The sequence below is a fragment of the Podarcis gaigeae genome (genome assembly GCF_964106915.1).
Source record: "Podarcis gaigeae genome assembly, chromosome: 6".
NCBI lineage: Eukaryota > Metazoa > Chordata > Lepidosauria > Squamata > Lacertidae > Podarcis > Podarcis gaigeae.
Window position 1 is genome coordinate 70,609,175 of NC_139682.1, and position 20,835 is coordinate 70,630,009.

The 20,835-nt window shown below is 43.3% G+C and overlaps 1 protein-coding gene and 1 long non-coding RNA gene across 4 annotated transcripts in view; both read right to left on the minus strand.

Moving 5' to 3' along the window:
* Nucleotides 1-4,992: 4,992 nt before the first annotated feature.
* LOC310846700 overlaps nucleotides 4,993-20,835 on the minus strand; it is a 560,034-nt gene continuing 544,191 nt past the window's right edge. Inside the window, exon 2 of the long non-coding RNA XR_014565488.1 lies at nucleotides 4,993-6,151. This is a non-coding gene — a long non-coding RNA (uncharacterized lncRNA). The remainder of the gene's footprint in view (nucleotides 6,152-20,835) is intronic.
* LOC310846648 (uncharacterized protein) overlaps nucleotides 4,993-20,835 on the minus strand; it is a 246,588-nt gene continuing 230,745 nt past the window's right edge. For all 3 annotated transcript variants that reach the window (XR_014565411.1, XM_083743618.1, XM_083743617.1), the window contains one exon: nucleotides 4,993-8,688. Coding sequence is in view for 2 of the 3 variants with exons in the window: in XM_083743618.1 (XP_083599744.1) it covers nucleotides 8,610-8,688 (79 nt within the window). In the remaining variant the exon portion in view is untranslated. The remainder of the gene's footprint in view (nucleotides 8,689-20,835) is intronic.

A 20,835-nucleotide genomic window follows, 5' to 3' on the forward strand; every position in this document is an offset into this window, starting at 1 on the left:
TGACAATTTGTTGTTGACAAAGGACAGCTGGACATATAAAGGGCCCCATTACCGTCCGTAGCTTAAAGGTAAAGGTGAAGGGACCCCTGACCATTAGGCCCAGTCGTGGCTGACTCTGGGGTTGTGGCGCTCATCTCACTTTATTGGCCGAGGCAGCCGGCGTACAGCTTCTGGGTCATGTGGGATGATGACTAAGCCACTTCTGGCAAACCAGAGCAGCGCACGGAAACGCCATTTACCTTCCCGCCAGAGTGGTACCTATTTATCTACTTGCACTTTGATGTGCTTTCAAACTGATAGGTGGGCAGGAGCAGGGACCGAGCAACGGGAGCTCACCCTGTCACGGGGATTCGAACCGCCGACCTTCTGATCGGCAAGTCCTAGGCTCTGTGGTTTAACCCACAGCGCCACCCCCATCCGTAGCTTAGGTCCTCATCAAATCAAAACGCGGCCCTGTGTGTACCGCTACATACCCTCAGAAAAAAGTACTGCATAGGACTATGGCACACACACAGTAGAGTTTAGTAGACAGACATGCACTTGAGAGAGTGAGGAAGTAGAAAGGTAACTGGTAGCCCAGGAGAGGGCCAGCTCCCTGGCCTTTCTCCTGCAACTCTTTCTTTGCTTATGCCATTGGTGATTAATTGGTCCATTGCATTGTCTCACTGAATGTCACTCACTGAACGATAGGCTAGCCCTGGATTCTTTTGCTCTGTCACCCATAGAAGCACCACACTGCAAATGACTTACTTCACATGTTTCCTCACCCCATTCCATTTCGCTAGCTGTCTGTCCGCTATTCTATGTTGGGTTCATGACCAAATTTGCTGGAGCCAGGTCAAGAATGTGGGGGTATTGCTTCCTGATACAGCAGTGCCAACTTGAATAAAATATTGTGGGGGCCTAGGTAAGCCCAGCTCTGCCTAATTGATCACAGGACACTGTGCCCGCACACCATTTGAATGGCAATGCCCATTAACTTTGGGGACCCCCAGCCCCCTCAAATATTTTATTGTGGGGGCCGAAGCCACCATGGCCCCTAGAAGTTGGATCCTATGTGTCAATGTCATTAAGTATAGCCTTCTGTGGTTCCATGGCTAGCAGTAATTTTCCTCTGCTGGGAATAAATTATGTGGCTTGTTACTCTCGTTTTAATCAGTGGCAAGTCTGTTTAAATCAGTGAAATTAAATTGGTATAAATTGCTGGATCTGACCCAAAGCTCAGACAATCAGAGTGGATGTTTTTCATCAACTTCAATGGGCTTCCATGAGGCATTGACTGAGGTCAAGAGAAGGGCTTTGACGGCGTCTGTAGGTGTGTGGAATGATTTCTGGAGAAATAGAGGGAAGAGCTTCTCGTGGGTGCGAGAAAAGAAGGCTCCATATCTCTGGAAGGTCATTGTGTTTGGCACACTCTCAGACAGCAAGAACCTCCCTGTATTGAGAAACCATAAGAAAGGCATCTGATATATGTTAATAGGGGTTGGTTTGTTGCTGCAGATTAGCACACAGAATTGGATGTATGACAGCAGGTTCTGTGCTCATTTGAGCAAATGGACCACTCCTTTCTAGCCAAGGCCTGCCCAAGGTTGCTAACACAGTGGGAGCAGCTGGCTGGCTAGAGTGCTGTTGTGGAGCTCCTGGCAGTGGCACCACTACTGCTTACTGATATGGTGCTGGAAACAGGGTGGCGGTGAGGTTGGGGCAGTATGGGCGCACTGCCAGTAGTTGACCTTGCCACCGGGAGTCCAGCTTCATATGTTACCACTGAGGTTCTGGATAGGGATGCTCACAGCTGTAACCACTCACGAATTAAAGAAATAAAAGAGGAAGGAGTCGAGGGGAATTCTGAAAGTGAGTGAACGCAGCAGTAAAATCTTGCACTGCCATCAATTTGGTGTTGACCTGACCCACCGAGTGGCTATGCACCCAAGTGGTGGCTGTGGGGATCTTGCGAGGGAATCTGCTCACATGGCAGAGAAACATGGGAAACTGCCTTATTCTTGAGGGTTTCAGACAGAGATCTCTCCCAGGACAGAGAGAATCGGGGATTGAACCTGTGTCCTTCTGTGGACAAGACCGCTGAGCCACGGCCCTTGATATCCCACTGTGTATGCAGGACCCGATCCCTATATTGTTTGCCTAACTTTGATGTGCCTGATGAACACAGGCATGCTTGAACGAGAAAAGGGAATTTCCTGCACAGAACAAATGGCTTCCTTCCAATCTGGCAGCTACCATTTACTACTGAAAGATATACCTTTTCTTCGGTGCCTTTTTGATGACACAAATCAGTACGTGTTCAGTTTATTATTTAATGCTGGCCTCATTAATCTTCTAATATTCGGGATTTTGGACTCAAAATGGGTAGAGCAAGGAAACCTTCCAGTGAAATAGATACAGTGTTTGAAGTCTGGCAGGTGTAGTGAGAAAACAGGTAGCATACCTGTTTTTGTGAGTGCTGTAAAGGAGTCCACCTGACTGGGAAGATGCTTCTGCCAGATTCCAAGGGTAGAGGGACTGCCTATAATGGGCTTACTATTAATCACTTCTGATGTTTTACCTCATTAACCCATGGCCCTAATTCCTCTCCTACTATCTTCATTGCTTCCATGAATGTTTCCTGACACCCTCAAAGCACATGCACAATTGCTTCATTTTCCCCAACCTTTTATCGCCATCATCTTTATTAGCTTGCCAAGCCACATCTGAGATGCGAGCTACAACAGATAGCCTGTTCTTAGCTCCAGAGTGTTGACTCCGCCTGCTTCCCTAATGCAAATGAAAAGACAGCCAGCCAGGTATGCCCTTTAGGTCTTGATGCTCACAGCAATTCGGAACCTGCCCATTAATCCAAACCTTAGCCAAAGCAGTCTGGGATTCCAGTATTTAAAAAGAAAAGGCAACAAATTCCATAATGGAAAGCAAGCATGCATGTAGCTCCCTGTCTAAGGATCTTATGGAGCGCCACTGTGGATTTCATCCAAGTCTCTACTCTGGTTTTAGCATTGCTCCTAATTATATCTATGTCAAAGCTTCCTACAGAAAGCTCAGGTCAGCGTATTAACTTGAGGGTTATCACAAGTCCGAGATGGGGAACCTGCAGCTTTCCGGATATTTTCAATCTCCAATTCTCATGAACCTAAACGGCCTTGGTCCAGTATATCTGAAGGAGCGTCTCCACCCCCATCATTCTACCTGGACACTGAGGTCCAGCACCGAGGGCCTTCTGGCGGTTCCCTCACTGCCAGAAGCCAAGTTACAGGGAACCAGGCAGAGGGCCTTCTCGGTTGTGGCACCCGCCCTGTGGAACGACTTCCCACCAGATGTCAAAGAGAAAAACAACTACCAGACTTTCAGAAGACATCTGAAGGCAGCCCTGTTTAGCGAAGCTTTTAATGTTTGATGTATTATAGTATTTTAATATTCTTTTGGAAGCCGCCCAAAGTGGCTGGGGAAGCCCAGCCAGATGGGTGGGGTATTAATAATAATAATAATAATAATAATAATAATAATAATAATAATAATAATAACCCTAGGCATCGTGGGTGAGGGATGATGAAAGTTGTAGTCGAACAATATCTGGATTCCTCAGCCCTGAATTAAGTTGAGAGGTAAGGTGGCCAATCTCAGCCAGCAAGCTTTGTTGCTCAACAGAAATTTGGACCCCACTCTCTCTGCCCAATATAAATCCAGTGCTTTTATGGCACTGTGTTGACTCTCCACTTGAGCCTTTGATTGGAGTAGACCTCTGTGCAATAATGATAGGTTCATTACTATGATGCTTCTTGGTTGGGTTATGAGCACCTCTAAGTTGGAGGACTTCTGGTGGTTCCCCATGTTCCTGAGGCTTGGTTGGCCCTCACTAGGGACCAAGCCTTTAGCGTGGCAGGCCCTGCCCTCTGGACCGCCCTACTACTAGAACAGAAACCATCCCTCCTGTTGGATGCTTTCTGATTTATTTTTTTTGGTAGGCCTTTACAGCATGATTTTAACCAATCAGTATTTATTGACGTTGTAAATGAAGTTTTTATAGATACATTGATTGATATTTTTTTCTTATATGTTGGATATTGCCTTGCTGTATTTTTTTTAAATGAAAGTGTGGCTTATAAACCTGTAAATAAAATAAATCCATAATTAAATCAATAAGAGGTCTGATAAGAGGTCTCTTTCGAAAGAGAAGATGGAATCTTCTTTTCCCCTGCTAGACTCCTCCTCCCTCCCTCCAAAAAACCTTGTTACTGTAGTTAGTCAGGTGAGTCACCAAAGCCTCAGCTAATGGCATCCCCTCAGTTTTTCTCCCTCCTTGGTTTATTGGCCTAATACTAAACATGCTTACCAGTGTGCTAACATCAACTCAACCGGTCTACCATATGTCTTGACCAGAATGTAAAGATGTTATGTCATGGCTGACATGGAATGGACAATGTGAAACTAGTTATGTACTTAGAATGATGTAAGCTGTATGTAAAAGAGTATAAAAGGCTGTGTGAAATCTGCTATCTGTACAATACCCATCACTTACGGGACTGTGCTTTACTGCAGTGAAGTTGATAAAGAGTATTGTCTTGCTGGAATCCTTTGTTGCATTTCTTATTAAATTCCCTCCCTGGAATGAACCTGAGGGGTGGTTTTAGCCACTCCCTTGACACCAGGAAATATATACCAATAAACTCAGTAGGCTTAATTCCAAATAAACTTGTTAAAAATTGAGATGTCAAGGCAGTTTGATGTGAGAGAGTTCCATACCTGGGCTGGGCCCTTGGAAATTAAACCACAAACCTGTGAGCACAGTTCCATCTTGTTTGCACAATTTCTGTCTTTAATTGTGAAACCCTACAAGATTTAATTGTGAAACACGACAAGGTAAGAAACGGAATTATTACACGGATAGCAACACTCCTACTACACTGTTTTGGTGGGGAGGCTTCTTTGTTTCTTCTTTAAATGAAAAGCCGCGCTGATGATAATTATGACAATTGCTCAGGGTGTAAATCATTGCATAATTTTAATTCATACCAAAATGAGAACTGGCAGTGACACTACCTGCATGACACACCCAGAACATTATTACTCAATTGCACATATCCTATTGTGACTAATTGCATAATAATTAGTCTTTCTTAATATTCAGGCACACATTAACATTCTGTCTGGCATGCTTGCTCCCCCCCCCCCCGCAAAATAAAAAACATTGTACAGCTCATCAAGTATGTAGTGAACTCCTGCCAAGCTGGCCTTCAGGTTTAATATATTTTAAGTAAAACATTATTGCATACCCTACATATATCTGAGTAGATTTCTGGCATACCCCTCCTTCCTGCTTGATGTATGCAAAGCTCGTTTATTTGATTCCTGCCCATCAATTAAACCTGATCCAGAAAGAAAATTGAATATATGTGCACTCTCCAGATCAGAACTGGTAAACTGTAGGCTTTGCACTGGATCCAATGATGTCCTTCATGTGGAGAGAAGACTGGATTCTTCCAACAGTGGAATGGAGGCGAGGCCATTTTGCCAATTCCCCTTGCAGCTGCTGTGTTTCCCATTATCTTCTCCAGAGGATTGGGTAACCCTTTGGAACAGTGTAGAAAGTAGAATGGGCAAAAATGGCCACCCTCCCCATCAGCTGAGGTTGGTCCATTAGGGCAAAGGGGGTACTGTCCAACCAACCTTAGTCTGCCCTCAAACAGCCCCCCCACGCTTTCCTAATTAACTAGTCCAGCAGGAACCACTAGGCATGACAGGTTCTGCCTCCTTAATCGCAGTGTTGTGCTTGCAGAGCTAACCATGGAAGAGGATGGAAAGGGCAGACTTCGGTATTTCAAAGTTCAGCGAACCCCAAATTTGGCACCCCTCCCGGCCTCTTGCCTTCCATTCTGCTCAGTTCAGTAGTAAATCATAGTTGTGGCGCCCTGTGGTACCCCCAGGCTTGGCACCCAGGGTGGTGGAACCAGTCACACTGTCCTAAATCCACCTCTGAGGACAGGGATAAAGCTAGAATGAGTTGCCCATGCCTGTCATTGGCTCTGGATCTGCCAACTGTTGGCCTCCCTAACTTCTGCCTTACCAATGCCAGTGTGCTCCAGTCACCACAGCCATGGGCGGAAGGCTCCCCTGCTTCAAAGAGCCTTCTGCTGGGTTATTGCTGGATAAAACCCTTTGGTTTCCACATCCAATTTAGAGAAGGTGTGATGCAAAACTTTGCATTCTGAATCTGTACCAGTGTCTGGTTTATTATTTATACCTCACCCATCTGGCTGGGTTTCCCCAGCCACTCTGGCCGGCTCCCAACAGAATATTAAAAACACGATCAATCATCAAACATTAAAAAACTTCCCTAAACAGGGCTGCCTTCAGATGTCTTCTGAAAGTCAGATACTTGTTTATTTCTTTGACACCTGATGGGAGGGCGTTCCACAGGGCGGATGCCACTACTGAGAAGGCCCTCTGCCTGGTTTCCTGTAACCTCATTTCTCGCAGAAGGCCCTTGGCGCTGGACCTCAGTGTCCGGGCTGAACGATGGGGATGGAGACGCTCCTTCAGGTATACTGGGCCAAGGCCGTTTAGGCTTTAAAGGTCAGCACCAACAATATAGTGGCAATGTTATTGTGAGAGGCTATCATACATGAATGCTGGAGGTGGGGAGGACTATGGCAGAGACTACAAGGAACAGAGGTTGAATAGCCAAGAACGGATTTTGGAAAATAGAAGATAGTCTCATTGTATGGACATGTCATGTGAAAATAGTTCCGACTGCCTCTCCAATGCTATTTTTGGCTGCCGAGAGACCAGAATGGGCATAGATTTATCTTATCATCATCCTATTAATTTGATTATTTATGCCCCCACCCATCTGGCTGGGTTTCTCCAGTCACTCTAGGTGGCTTCCAGCTGATCACTGCACTAGGCCCAATGGACAACTCTGCCCCCAGGATACCCAGTTTTGGGGCCTTCCATTGGCTGGTCCTGGCAGCATCCAGCTGACAGCAGTCTTGCCAGTGTTTATGATTGACAGGTAGAAGGAGGGGTGCTGTCAGTGGAAGCCAGTGAGAGGCTGGGCAGAGGGACACCTCTCCCCAAGTAACCCACCCTCCCCACTTGGCGAAAGGTAGATTTGAATTGCTTTGCTCAACTCATTGACGTCCATGTCTTTAATGCTCCAGTTTAATCCATCTGTTGTTAAAGCTATACGTGATGTAGGCTACAAATTTCAAAAGATTCCCAGCATTGTAGTGGAACTACTCTAAAATAAGTGATACAAGGATTTCGGTTATATAGGCAGATTTGTGGGGGATGATAGTTCCAAATTTGTGACATTTTGGGAAAAGATTGGTGTGGCACTTTTAAATAGCACTGGTTGTTTTATCCAGTTGCCCCAGAAAGGAGAAGGTGGGAAAGTAAGAGTAGCAGAGTAAACTTGGAGTCATTTATGTGTTTGGCTTTATCTTTCAAGTCCAAACGGACCAAAATCCTTGAAATCTATTTTGATCTTAAATTAAAGAAAAACAAACAGGGAAAAAAAGAGAAAGAATTGCACCTGGCCCGACAAAAGTGACTTGTTTGCTTGACATGATTTCAAGTGGCTGGGATATTAAAACTCAGAAAAAAGGGGGTTTGTAATGGAAATGCTGACAGACTATTAACTATAGCATCGCTGCTCTAATAAATGGAATGGGCTGTCGTAATCTCTAGTTCATAAATATGCAAATACAAGACAGAGGATTTGCTCCAAAGGATGTCTCTATAATTTTAACTGACCTTTTCTGCTACTAAACGAGCCTGTTGCTTCTGGTTTCACACATTAAATACAAAGCACTGACTATTTTGCTTCCGGGATCTCAGCCTGTTTCTCCTGGATAGAGCGTCAGAATTTCCACCTTGTTCAGTGGATGCAAAGGCTGGGCCCCAAATGTCAACACAAGGTTGAAAGTCCCGATCACTGAGCAAAAAACAACACCCCCCTCCTTGGCTGTGAGCATTTTTGGTTTTGTACACATTCATATTCATGCCTAAATTGTTTGCTGGATTAATTATTCCCCCCCCCCCTTTTTGAGGGGGGAATTGAAGTGCCTCTTTTCCATTCATGTGTCAAAGACCCTTCCGAACTGCCAAAACCCAGTCAGTCACTCGATGATAAACAGCCCATCAACACAATGATATCGAATTTGAACGTTTTCCAGTTTCCTGCTTTGGGCCAAATGGAGGTAAAACCAATGACTTAATATTTAATAACCTAAATGTAATTTGTTTTGTGTCTTCTACTACATGGGAAAGAATTGGACGGCGAGCAGTTTTGCAGATTTCAACCCCTCCCCCCTCCCCTTAATTATTTTAAGCTATTCATCCTGGTATCTGGCCCAGTGATTCTCAGCCAAATTGCCAGCAGGGGAGAGATCTGTCCAATCCTGAAGCTAAATGAGTCACTGAGAGTCAATCTGTTTAGTTTGTCTTGCTGTGGGGGCTCCTCTGTCCTGGCCTCTGTCCTGGCCTGCTCCAGTCAGTCAGTGTTGGGCCTCTTTCTCCATATCTCTGCTCTGCTCATCACAGCTGTTCATGGGTTCTAACTACCTGGACACACAGTCCCAGCTGCTTGGATCTCCATGCTACACAATTCTCGCTCGGATGGAAAATGAAGACATCATGGCCCTCTGTAGGTTGCTGTTGCAGTAGTTTATCAGGCATCTAGATGGGAAACGCAACAGACAAAACGTTCAGTTTGGCGTACAAAAACCATCCCCCCATTGTGTTCCCAGATCCAAAGGACAAAAGCAGAACCTTTTCCCACACAGGACAGCAGCCCAAGATAACTGCAGCAGCAGAGAGCTTTCCTCTTTCCCTTATAAGCCCAGACTTGTCAGAAGTATAATGCACACATAATGAAAACACGGTGTATATAATCTCTAAAGTGGAATGCGAAGGTCCTTGCTCGCCTTGCTAAGAAGCTAAAACTCCACGATTTCCTCCATTCTTCAGAGTCGCAATTCAATTACGCAAAACTATGCACCAGTCTTTAAGAAGTCCGTGTACGATTAAGATAACTGGTATTTTCATGGTAAATGATTAAATTAGCTGACACTGTTTTATGCTGAACTTTGCCATCGAGGCTGACATTTTTATGCACAGTACGTTGTAGACGGCTGGTAATCTAAACTGCTCTGCGCCTCTCATCTTTCAAAGCATTTCAACAGCTATAGAGCCATTCGGTTTCGGTTTATTTGCAAGAAGTTGGTGTGCCTACATTCTGGCATAAGAAAAAACCTCTTCAGGAATTACTTGTGCCAAAGGAGGCCAAGTGTGATGAAAGGAACTGTGGGGTCGTGCATTTAGCCTCACCCCCTAAGTTGCATGGCTCCTCTGGCAGCTGTTGTCACTATCAATGTCTTGAGGTAAAACTTCTGAAGTGGGGAGCCCGTTCTACCTGCAGGGGCTCCCCATAAAATTTAGAACTGTGATAGCTTGGATTCTAAATTGTGTAGGAAACTTCCATTCCCAGACCTAGGCCCGCATTTCAGAAGTTATGAGCCAACACTGTGGGAATGGGAGTAGCCACATGACTTTGGGTGGCTGGCTGGCTGTGGTTACATGCATGCGGGACGCGGATGGCGCTGTGATCTAAACCACTGAGCCTCTTGGGCTTGCCATTCAGAAGGTTGGTGGTTCGAATCTGCATAACGGAGTGAGATCCAGTTGCTTTGTCCCAGCTCCTGCCAACCTCCAGTGCAAGTAGAAAAAATAGGTACCGCTGTGGCAGAAAGGTAAATGGTGATTCCATGAGTTCTGACACTCGTCATGGTGTCCTGTTACACCAGAAGCAGTTTAGTCATGCTGACCACATGACCTGGAAAAGCTGTCTGTGGACAAACACTGGTTCCCTTGGCCTGAAAGCAAGATGAGTGCTGCATCCCATAGTTGCCTTTGACTGGACTTAACTGTCCAGGGGTCCTTTACCTTTACCTTTTACCTTACATGCATAACTCTACAGCTCTTTCCACAATGCTTGCCTTCCTAACACAAATAATGCTTGAATTGTTTTCAGCATATTCCTGCAACTTGCATGCACTTGTTTTTTATATATTTTCACTCGTCCTTGAATGCCACTAGGTGATACAACTCAATTTGGCTCCTGTTGACCTAGTGTACCGCCTAAAATTAATATTGCGCTTTGCTAATATAAAGACGACGTCATCTTTCTTGACACCTGAGATGTGTGTTTTCAGGGCCCACCCTGTCCCTGTGACTGTAATCTGTTTTAACTGTTTTTAATTATGATTTTTAAATTGTTGTAACCCATGCTGGGACCTGCTGGTGGAGGGCAAGTAATAAATTTATTATTAATAGTAATGTTTTCATGTTCAAATGAAACACCTGAAGAAGGTTTCAGGGTCTTATTGATCACCCATATGTGGCTTCAGGAAGGAATATGCATTTATCTCTGCTGTTCATTGTATTTTTAAGTTGAAATTTTTATATTATCCCCTTGGACTGCCTGTAGCTATGATTGCATTAAATTGAATTTCTTTTTTAATTGACTGATAGGTTTTCCTGTGGGACAAATTAGCTGGGAGCTGGTGGTGGTGGGGAGACCCTGTATTTGTTTTATGTTCAATCAGATTGCTTTGCATTTTTTTTTATAAAAAACATTCTTCTGCTGAATATAACTAGATCAACAACATATGGCTTGGCTGTCTTGCTTGAGCGATTTGGAACTATGTTGTCTATAGAGATCAATCTCTAGAACACCTATTGTCTGCCAGAAGCAAACAGTGATTTGGATTTCATGGAATCATCCACTGACAGATCTTGTCTTTGGCTAAGGGATTTTGGTTCTTTCTCCGGCCTGTGCCATTATAATGCAATTGCAATGTATCATACAAAGTAAAGATTTTGCTTATGAGCTGATGCGGTGAGCACAGGGCATCACACACAGGGCCATGGAGGAGCACCCCTAAGAAAGAAAATGCTGGGATCATGTGACCTGGATCTTGCATAACAGGTCAAAATGCTACAGAGGCCAAGAGACCTCTGCCCTGTCATTTGGTGCGAGAATCCGGCCATTCGTAAATGTTTAGCAAAGTTTATTGGAGACTTTGCTGCAGGTCAGGATTTCTTAACCAGACTCTTTGCTAATCATAAACAACTGACTAGGACTAATAACTCATTTTCTGTTTCCACACCTTAGATATTATCTTGGTCCCAACAGAATTAAATCTCCATTCTTGCAAAATACCTTGCATAGGTGAGGGAGAGGGGACCACACAGACCAAACAATTTCTGGAACAGTTCACAGCATCTAGGCAATAAAAGCACTTCTTTGAATGGACAGTGTGTGTGTGTGTGTGTGTGTAAATATCTCTCTCTCCTCTCCCCCCAAGAAACTAATGACTTTTAGATTAAAAGCATTAGGCAAATGTTTGATAACAGCAAAACTCTATCAGCGAAATGTTGGCTTTCTGACAGAATGAGGAACTCCAAATAACTTACGTTATGTATAGGAATATGTATAGGAATATTTGAGGCATTTGCTAATTCCAATACAAGTGGATCTACCTGTCCCAAACAAAAGTGCAGATGGGAACAGAGCCATCTGCTAGATCTTGCACTTCTTGGAATCTTGTGAACACAGTTCTAGGTTCAGTGGTTGGCCACTGTGAGAACAAGATGCTGGACTAGATAGGGCTTTGGCCTCATCCAGCAGCTTCGTGCGTTCTTATGTTCTTAATCACATAGAAGAATCTGGGAGAAACAAATGCCTAGAACCAGCTACCCCCTGTGTATGGGCATTGTCAGTCAATTGCCATGGCCCACATCGCAGTGAGGACTAATCCCTGGGTCCCTTTTGCTCTCTTTTTCCTTCCTCCTTCCTGATGTTGCTTGCTGACTTGCCTTCTCTAAGAGCTCACCCACACCTACCTTTGATCTGCATTTATGGCCACAAATCCAGTCTTTCCAGGTTCATATCTGAGAGTATAATTTTTCATCCCAGCGCTTTCCCCACAAAAACCCACTCTTTACTGTTGCAGCAGAGCAAATGGCAATTCGTGGAATTGCTGTTTCCTCCGACTCAGCGATAGAGAGCAAGTTTTCCTGGGGAAAGCGGCAGGAAGGACAAAGAGGCCCAGACATGGATTGGGAAACTGCAAACCAGTGTCCAGAAAGTCCAGGCCACAAGGTAAGTGATGAGGCCCGAGGGAGTGTTAGGCTTCAGAGAATCAGCTTCCTCTCCCCCTTGGCAGTAGATAAACAGAACGAAGGAAAATGAGTCTTCTTACCAGTTAGAAACTTTAATGATCACATTGAGAGAACAAAGAACCCATCTCCTAGAAATGGTGGAGCTCCCAACTAAGAATTCCACCCCTTTATGTCCCTACCCACATCACTCCTATGTCTTGTAACCTGAGCCTGTCCCCTCTGTGCTTTGTGTGCTTTCTGTTCTATCACTTTCTGAGCTCTTCTTGGCCTTGGGGAGTGCGCTGGAGGAATGCTGTCCAAAGACTGTGAATCTGTTAACGCTCTCTCTCCCAGTGCTTCTTCTCCTAGCTGTTCCCCATCCAGTACTTCCCAGCTTCTGCCTTCTGAACTATGTCCCTCTGCAAACCACTGTTCCAAATCTATACTGTCCTCCTGCTCCTGGGAAGATTCAGAATCGGGAGGAGGGGGAGGCTCCCACCCTTCTTCCTCAGCACGGTCCCTGACAGGGAGGGAGGGAGCAGGCAAACCAGCAAGAGAAGCAAGTAGAAAATGCAGTAAAGCTTTGCGTCTTATTTTATTTTATTTATAGGAGTGCTTACATACTGCCCCCTCACAAAATATCAGAGCGATGCACAGGATTATGAAAACATTTGCAAATTTAAATGCAGCATGGAACCATAATTGACATGACTGGCCATACAGTAAAAATTTAAACAACTGCTTAGGCACATCAGCATTGAAAAAGTCTTCCAGAGACACCTGATAGTCAAGAGTGAGTATCCCTACCAAATCTCTGCTGGAAGGCTGTTCTGTGGCATGGCATTGGCAACACCCTTCCCAAGTGTTCCAGAAAAAAAAGGACATCCCACTTTTTTTTTGGTGTGAGATCATGGAGGATATCTGGGGTGCTGCACTCTCACACAGCGATCTCACCCCTGACAAAGCCACGTCCTGGTTTTTGATCTGAAAAAGTTGGACGGTATGAAGCACCAAATGCCTACGTTCTGGTTGAGGCCATTTGGGTCTCTGTATATTCTGTGTCTCGCTCTCTGGAAGATAGTTCCAATGGGGCTCAGAGAAAGAAGCAATTGAGTAGGTTGTGATGACAACAAGGGGAAGGAGGTAGACCACTCAGGGAAGGGATCCTAGTGAGAGCATCTAGTCCAAATCCCGTTTCCCCGCTCAAAAAAACCAAGAGGAAACCCTGACCCCAGCACTGCATAACGCAATGATTTGTGGAGCTGTACTGGTGCCACAGCCAAAACGCCTCATTCAAAGCATTTATTTTGGAAGTATGGAAAGTTTTAAGATAAGGGTGCCCCGCGCTCCAAAGCATTCTTCAGCGAATTAAATCCAAGCAGATCGGCAACATAGCAAATTAATAAGCTAATGTTTATCTATTGACCTACATAAAATATAGATAAATCATTAACATTGTCTTCCAGCACAAACATATATGCATTTAATTTGGGGCCTAATGGGGTATGAGAAGGAGACATACGCTGCTGCTTTAATCATGCTTTTAGCTTTATTGTAGAGCACAAAAGCTGTTTTTCCATATTAGAAAAAAAAAATCATAGGAATAATCTGCTTCCTAATCCAATATGTGACAGCAATCATTCATTGTGGAAGGAGGAGAGCAAAAACGGCAGTAACAAATGCTGACATATTTTTGAGGTAAAAAGAAAAGTGGGAAAATATCCAGCCCACAGGAAACACTTCCCGGCATAACGTGACAGTTTTATGGTATTATTAATTTGTAGGACTTGGAGTAGCCAATGTGCTTCACAATCTTTTATCGGCCCCCGTCCAATAGAGAGTCAATACATTTAAGCCCAACGAAATCAGTGAGAATAAGTGACTTGAGCCTGTGAGGCGTTTGGCTGGGAAGGAGCCAGGGAGGCAGAGACACACCCCAATATCTCATTGTCAGATTCTCCTCTGAGAGAAATTATTAGGATTAGGTCACTGTGCATTAGAAATTCTTCCATTGAATTGAATACCAGAAGAAATTAACATTTATCTGTTGACCTACAGAAATGGAAAGTCACTCGTTATTGTTGTCTTTCAGTGCAAGCATATAGTGCATTTCATTTTAGACCTAATGGTCTAAGGAAAAGTGCCACCACTACCACAAAACCCCAGGGTGGAACAGCTTCCACCATACTGAGGTGAATGAAAATTCTGTGGCTACAGCCAAACCATCCCTTTAAAGCATAATAATAATAATAATAATAATAATAATAATAATAATAATAATAAATAGATTGATTTATACCCTGCCCATCTGGGTTTCCCCAGCCACTCTGGGCAGTTCCCAACAGAATGAAAGGCACAATAAAACATCAAACATTAAAAACTTCTCTAAACAGTTTTGCCTTTCAGATGTCTTCAAAGGTCAGATAATTGTTTATTTCCTTGACATCTGATGGGAGGGTGTTCCACAGGATGGGCACCTTAACCTACGGCACCTGGTATTCCCATGGGTCTCCCATCCAAGTACTAACTAGGTCTGACCCTGCTTAGCTTCCAAAATCAGATGGGATTGGGCGTGTTCAGGGTAGTATGGCCGTAACCCCTGCTCCCCTCACTGAACTACAATTCCCAGAGTCCCCTGGGAAGAAGGCTTGATTGATAAACCATTCTGGAAGCTGTAGTTCTCTGAGGGGGAATTGGAGTCTCTTAACAACGTTCACCCCCTGCGTTGACCCCATCCTGCCCTCAGCCAGCACCTGCCTGCCTGTCTTGCTATTTACAATCAGTCCAGAGGGTGGAAATGTTATTTACAATCAATCCATTTTTTTAAATATAAATATTTATTAAGATTTTTATAAGAGAAAAGCATAAGTAACAAACAACATTGCTTGTATCACACACAAAATTTCATAACTTGTTTGGGCTTCCTCACGTCTCCTGCTCCCACTTACATTGTTAAAAAGTTTTTTCAAGCAAATTATCATCTTGTTTACAATCTTATATCCACTCGTTTAAATATAATCTAATAGTTCTCCCAAAGGGTTTGTCTTTTCCTTAATCTCACTTATCATCTAATTCCAATCTAGTTTAGTGGTGGCCAATTATTTATGATCAAGCATCCTTCTTAACATTCAATCAAATTACAATATTTTTGTAAGTAAATTTTAAATTTCTTCCAATCTTCTTCAATCCTTTCTTCTCCCAGGTCTCGGATTCTGCCGGTCATCTCTGCCAGTTGCATATAGTCTATCAGCTGCATCTGCCATTCTTCCAGTGTGGGTAGATCTTGAGTCTTCCAATTCTTGGCAATGAGTATCCTTGCTGCTGTTGTTGCGTACATAAAAAATGTTCGGTCCTTCTTTAACACCTTCTGGCCGACAATACCCAGGAGGAAGGCCTCTGGTTTCTTAGTGAAGGTATACTTAAATACCTTTTTCAACTCATTATATATCATTTCCCAGAAGGCCTTCACTTTAGGGCAAGTCCACCAGAGGTGAAAGAATGTTCCTTCATTTTCTTTACATTTCCAACATTTATTATCAGACGAATGGTATATTTTGGCAAGTTTAACTGGGGTCATGTACCATCTGTATATCATTTTCATTACATTTTCCTTCAAAGCATTACATGCAGTGAAGTTCAGCTCAGTGGTCCACAACCTTTCCCAGTCCTCAAACATAATGTTATGCCCAATATCCTGTGCCCATTTTATCATAGCAGATTTAACCATTTCGTCTTGTGTGTTCCATTTTAACAGCAAGTTATACATTCTTGATAGTACCTTAGTCTTTGGTTCTAACAATTCTGTCTCCAACTTCGATTTCTCCCCCTGGAACCCTAGTTTTTTGTCATTTTTAAAAACTTCTTTAATCTGGGCGTAATGTAACCAGTCTCGCACTTTACCCTCCATTTTCTCCAAACTCTGCAATTTCCAATTGTCACCGTCTTTTTCTAATATTTCCCAATATTTTGGCCATTTGGCCTCCATATTGGGTCTTTTTCGGGCCTTGGCTTCCAGAGGGGACAGCCACCTCGGAGTTTTGTTTTCCAATAAGTCTTTGTATTTTGTCCAGACATTAAATACTGCTTTCCTGACAATATGGTTCTTAAAGGCCTTATTGATCTTGACTTTGTCATACCATAAGTATGCATGCCAGCCAAAAGCATTGTTAAAACCTTCCAAGTCCAACACATCAGTGTCTTCAAGAAGTAGCCAGTCTTTTAGCCAGCAGAAAGCTGCGGCTTCATAGTACAGTTTTAAGTCTGGCAGGGCAAAGCCCCCTCTTTCTTTCGCATCAGTTAATATCTTAAACTTAATTCTGGGCTTTTTGCCCTGCCAGACAAATTTAGAGATATCTCTCTGCCACTTCCAGAAACACTCCGTCTTGTCCACAATTTGCAATGTTTGAAACAAAAACAACATCTTTGGCAATACATTCATCTTAATAGCAGCAATTCGGCCTAACAAAGAAAGCTTCAATTTTGTCCAACTGTCCAAGTCTCTCTTAATTTCAGACCAACATTTTTCATAATTATCCTTAAATAGACTCAGATTTTTTGCTGTTATGTTTACCCCTAGGTACTTTACTTTTTTAACCACTGTTAGTTCTGTTTCTCTCTGAAACCGTTCTGACTCTGTATCTGTCAAGTTTTCCCCCAACACCTTGGTCTTCTGTTTATTTAGTTTGAATCCCGCCACCCGACCAAAGTCTTGAATCAGTTGTAATACTCTTTTTGTACTAGATTCTGGCTCCTGCAAAGTCAAGACTAGGTCAGCTGCAAAAGCTTTAAGTTTATATTGTTTCGCTCCGACCTGAATCCCTTGCACCAACCGGTCCCCTCTAATCCTATTCAAGAGCACCTCCAGGACCGAAATAAATAACAGAGGAGAAATCGGGCAGCCTTGTCGTGTACCTTTTTCAATTTTAAACTCTTCTGTAACCACATTGTTAATTATCAATTTTGCCTTCTGTTCTGAGTATATTGCATCAATCCCATTCTCAAAACCCCGTCCCACTCCCATTTCTTTTAAATTTCCCTTCATAAATTTCCAAGAGATATTATCAAAGGCCTTCTCCGCATCTATAAAAATTAACACTGCTTTTGTGTTTATGTTTGTTTGCAAAAGTTCCAGAATGTCATTGATGTTCCTTGTGTTGGCAAACATATGTCTACCTGGGAGAAAGCCTGCCTGGTCTTTATGAATTACTTCATTTAAAACTCTTTTAAGTCTGCTTGCCAAAATATCTGCGAATATTTTATAATCCACATTTAAAAGGGAGATGGGACGATAGTTCTTGAGTTGTGTCTTCTCAATTTCCGATTTTGGTATCAATGTGATGAAAGCTTCCTTCCACGATTCCGGCGCCTTCTTTCCCTCCATAATTTCGTTACTGACCTCCATCAATGGTTGTATCAAATAATCTTTTAATGTCTTATAATACTTGGAGGTCAGGCCGTCTGGCCCTGGAGATTTGCCCAATTTCATGTTCTGAATGGCTTGTTCAATCTCTTGTCGTGTTATTTTGCTGTTCAGGAGTAATCTATTTTCTTGTGAAAGTTTTTTAAGTCCATTTTTCCCCAAAAATTGTTTAATCTCAGCCTCATCCTGCGGCCCTTGAGTATATAATTTTTTGAAATATTTCTGAAAACACTTTCTAATCTCCACGGGGTTCTGAATGTTTCTTCCTTCAATTTCCAAATTTGTGACTACATTTAACTTTTGTCTCTTCTTCAACTGCCAAGCCAGCAGTTTCCCACATTTATTTGCTGATTCAAAAGTTTTTTGTTACATTAGTTTGATCTTCCATTCTATTTCCTGGTTCATCAGTTTAGAATATTGTGCCTGATGGAGTTTAATTTCTCTCAGAATCGGCTGTGACTTCGGATTCGATCTTAACTTCTTCTCTAACTCTTTAATTTTCTCCAAGATCTTGTCTTTCCTCTCATTTTGTGTTCTTTTTTTTACAGCATTCTGTTGTATCAAGAACCCCCTCATCACGGCCTTGCTTGCCTCCCAAATAATTCTTTTTTCCACCGTAGTGCTCATGTTTATCTCAAAGTAGTCCTTCAAAACTTTTTGGGCCTTCTTAATAATCTCCTGATCTCTAAACAAATTGTCATTCATCTTCCATCTAAAGGAACCGGTTGGTAATAGTGTCATGTCCATTTTCAGTGCATTATGGTCGGAGGAGGTCTTTGGGCAGATTTCCACTTTCCTGACCTTGGGTGCCAAACCTCTAGTTATCCATATTTGGTCGATTCTTGTCCAAGTCAGCTGGGCTTCAGAGAAGAATGTTCCTTCTTTTCCCAAGGGGTTCTTCGTTCTCCAAATGTCAATCCAGTCCATATTGTCTGTCATTTCAAAAAAGGTCTTTATTTACAATCAATCCAGAGGGTCAACTTCCTGCTCCTTAATCTCAGGGCTTCTCAGAGGCGGATTTAGGATAGCGTGACCAGTTCTGCTGCACAGAGTTTTAAAACACAGACATGGAAATTGTGGATAAGTCATCGGCATTGCCGTTGCAGATCTCAGCAGGGAAGAGGATGGGGACGAAACTAGTTGCTTCTGCCCAGACCCTCCACGTGTCCCTATTTTCCAAGGATAGTCCTGCATTTACAGAAGCCGTCCCAGTTTCTGATTTGAACGTCCTGTTTTTCCTTAGGACACCCCTATTTTCATCGGAGAAAGGTTGGAGGGTATGGAATAGCCCCAGGGCTTTTTTCTAGCCAGAACTAACTGGAACTCAGTTCTGGCAGCTCTCAGGTGGGCACTATTGCCACTCTAAGAGAACGAGGTTCATCATGAGTTCTAGAGTCCATGAGTTCTAGGGCCCTGCTCCCCCATTTGCCAATCCTGGGTGCAGGCTAGGATCTGACTCCTGGTAGGCAGCACAGGCTTAGGCCCATGCCATCTATCTGGAGAGAAGGTTGAACTTGAGATCCCAACATCGGGGCCTTAGAAGGGCCTCCACCATTCTGCAATGCTGTCACACCGAAAGGGTGAGCAGACTTCTAGAAAAATAGCACTGGACATCCCTATTTTCATTGGAGAACTGTTGGATGGTATGGAAAGGTGTCCCTATTTTCACCAGAGAAGTACTGGAGGGTTAGTCTGCCTGTCATTGGCTCTGGCTTCGCCTGCTGTTGGGCCTTGCCTCCTTCCCTATTACAATGGGACCTTGGGTTACATATGCTTCAGGTTACATACGCTTTAGGTTACATACGCTTCAGGTTACATACTCCGCTAACCCAGAAATAGTGCTTCAGGTTAAGAACTTTGCTTCAGGATAAGGACAGAAATCGGGCTCCGGCAGCGCGGCGGCAGCAGGAGGCCCCATTAGCTAAAGTGGTGCTTCAGGTTAAGAACAGTTTCAGGTTAAGAACGGACCTCCAGAACAAATTAAGTACTTAACCCGAGGTACCACTGTAAGTCCCAATGGCTGCCAGCCACCACTGGAGTTAACCAACGATCCAGGCCATATTCAGTTACCAGGCTCTTGTTTCCAATGGAATTGCTAATTTTACTCCGAGCATGAGTGCGGAATGTGAAATATCTCCGGCTTTAATATATTTTACAAGACAGTCTTAAGATATTTAATTCACTACTGGATAGTGATTGGCAGTCCAATACGCCTCTGCATGCTTTCACTTTCCTGACTTGACTCCTGTAAGCGGCTCTCCCAAAACGAATAGGCTGCAATTATGGAGATTCGGAAATCTGCAAAGCTAGTATATTTGCATCTTCTTTGTTAATCATGGCCTAGCGTGATGGATGTGGTGTGTGTGCAAATAAAATAACATTATTCTTCTTTCAGCTGAAAGTTAAATTTATTAGCAATTAGAACTGGGGTGGAAAAAAGAATGAGGCCCACTTCCAATTCCCCCCTCAAAAATTACACTTAAGAGTTTTATAGCACAACACACTTTTTTAAAAAAATAAAATAAAGTTTCTAGTGCTGAGATTATTTCTCCCCTAATTAAATCAGGGCTCTTCAGCCAACTATGAGAACCAAATTAAAATGTTGGAGCCCATTCTGTGTCAACTGTTTACAATGTCTGTGCTTCTCTCTGCCTCCCCAGTTTGGGAGACCTGGTTTGAGGCAAGCCTTGGCCATGTTTCCGCATATGAGAGGGTTAGATCAAAGCATCTCCTGTTGTGGTCATGCTTCTAATGCGTGGCAAAGCCTTTCAGGTGTGGCATTCTGCAACCAGACAGGCTTGCGGGATGGAGTCTCCACATGCTCTGCGACACTGTGTGTTGTTTGCAGGACTTCCCTGGCACGCCTAGACTGGCATTCCAGCAAAACAATGAGTCGATTCCATTTAGGAACGTGCCTTGGACTGTGGGTATTCCTGATTATACCATGCAAAGAGAAAAAACTGATACTTGGCATACAAATCAGCATCATGTGAATGGAAGCTTTCATAATAAGAAAAGGACAGAAAATAAAAGAAGTAAGTTTGAAGTCAAGGCTTGAAGTCAATAATATTATTAAAACACCACTGATCATAATGGGTGATATCCAACTAAGTCATATTCAGAGTAAACCCAATGAAATCAATAGACCTAAGTTACTTAAGCTTGATGATTTTGATGAGTCTACTCTCAGTGTGACTAACATTGGAATACGTGGAGTGGGGGCTGCTTTGGGAGCAAATGTG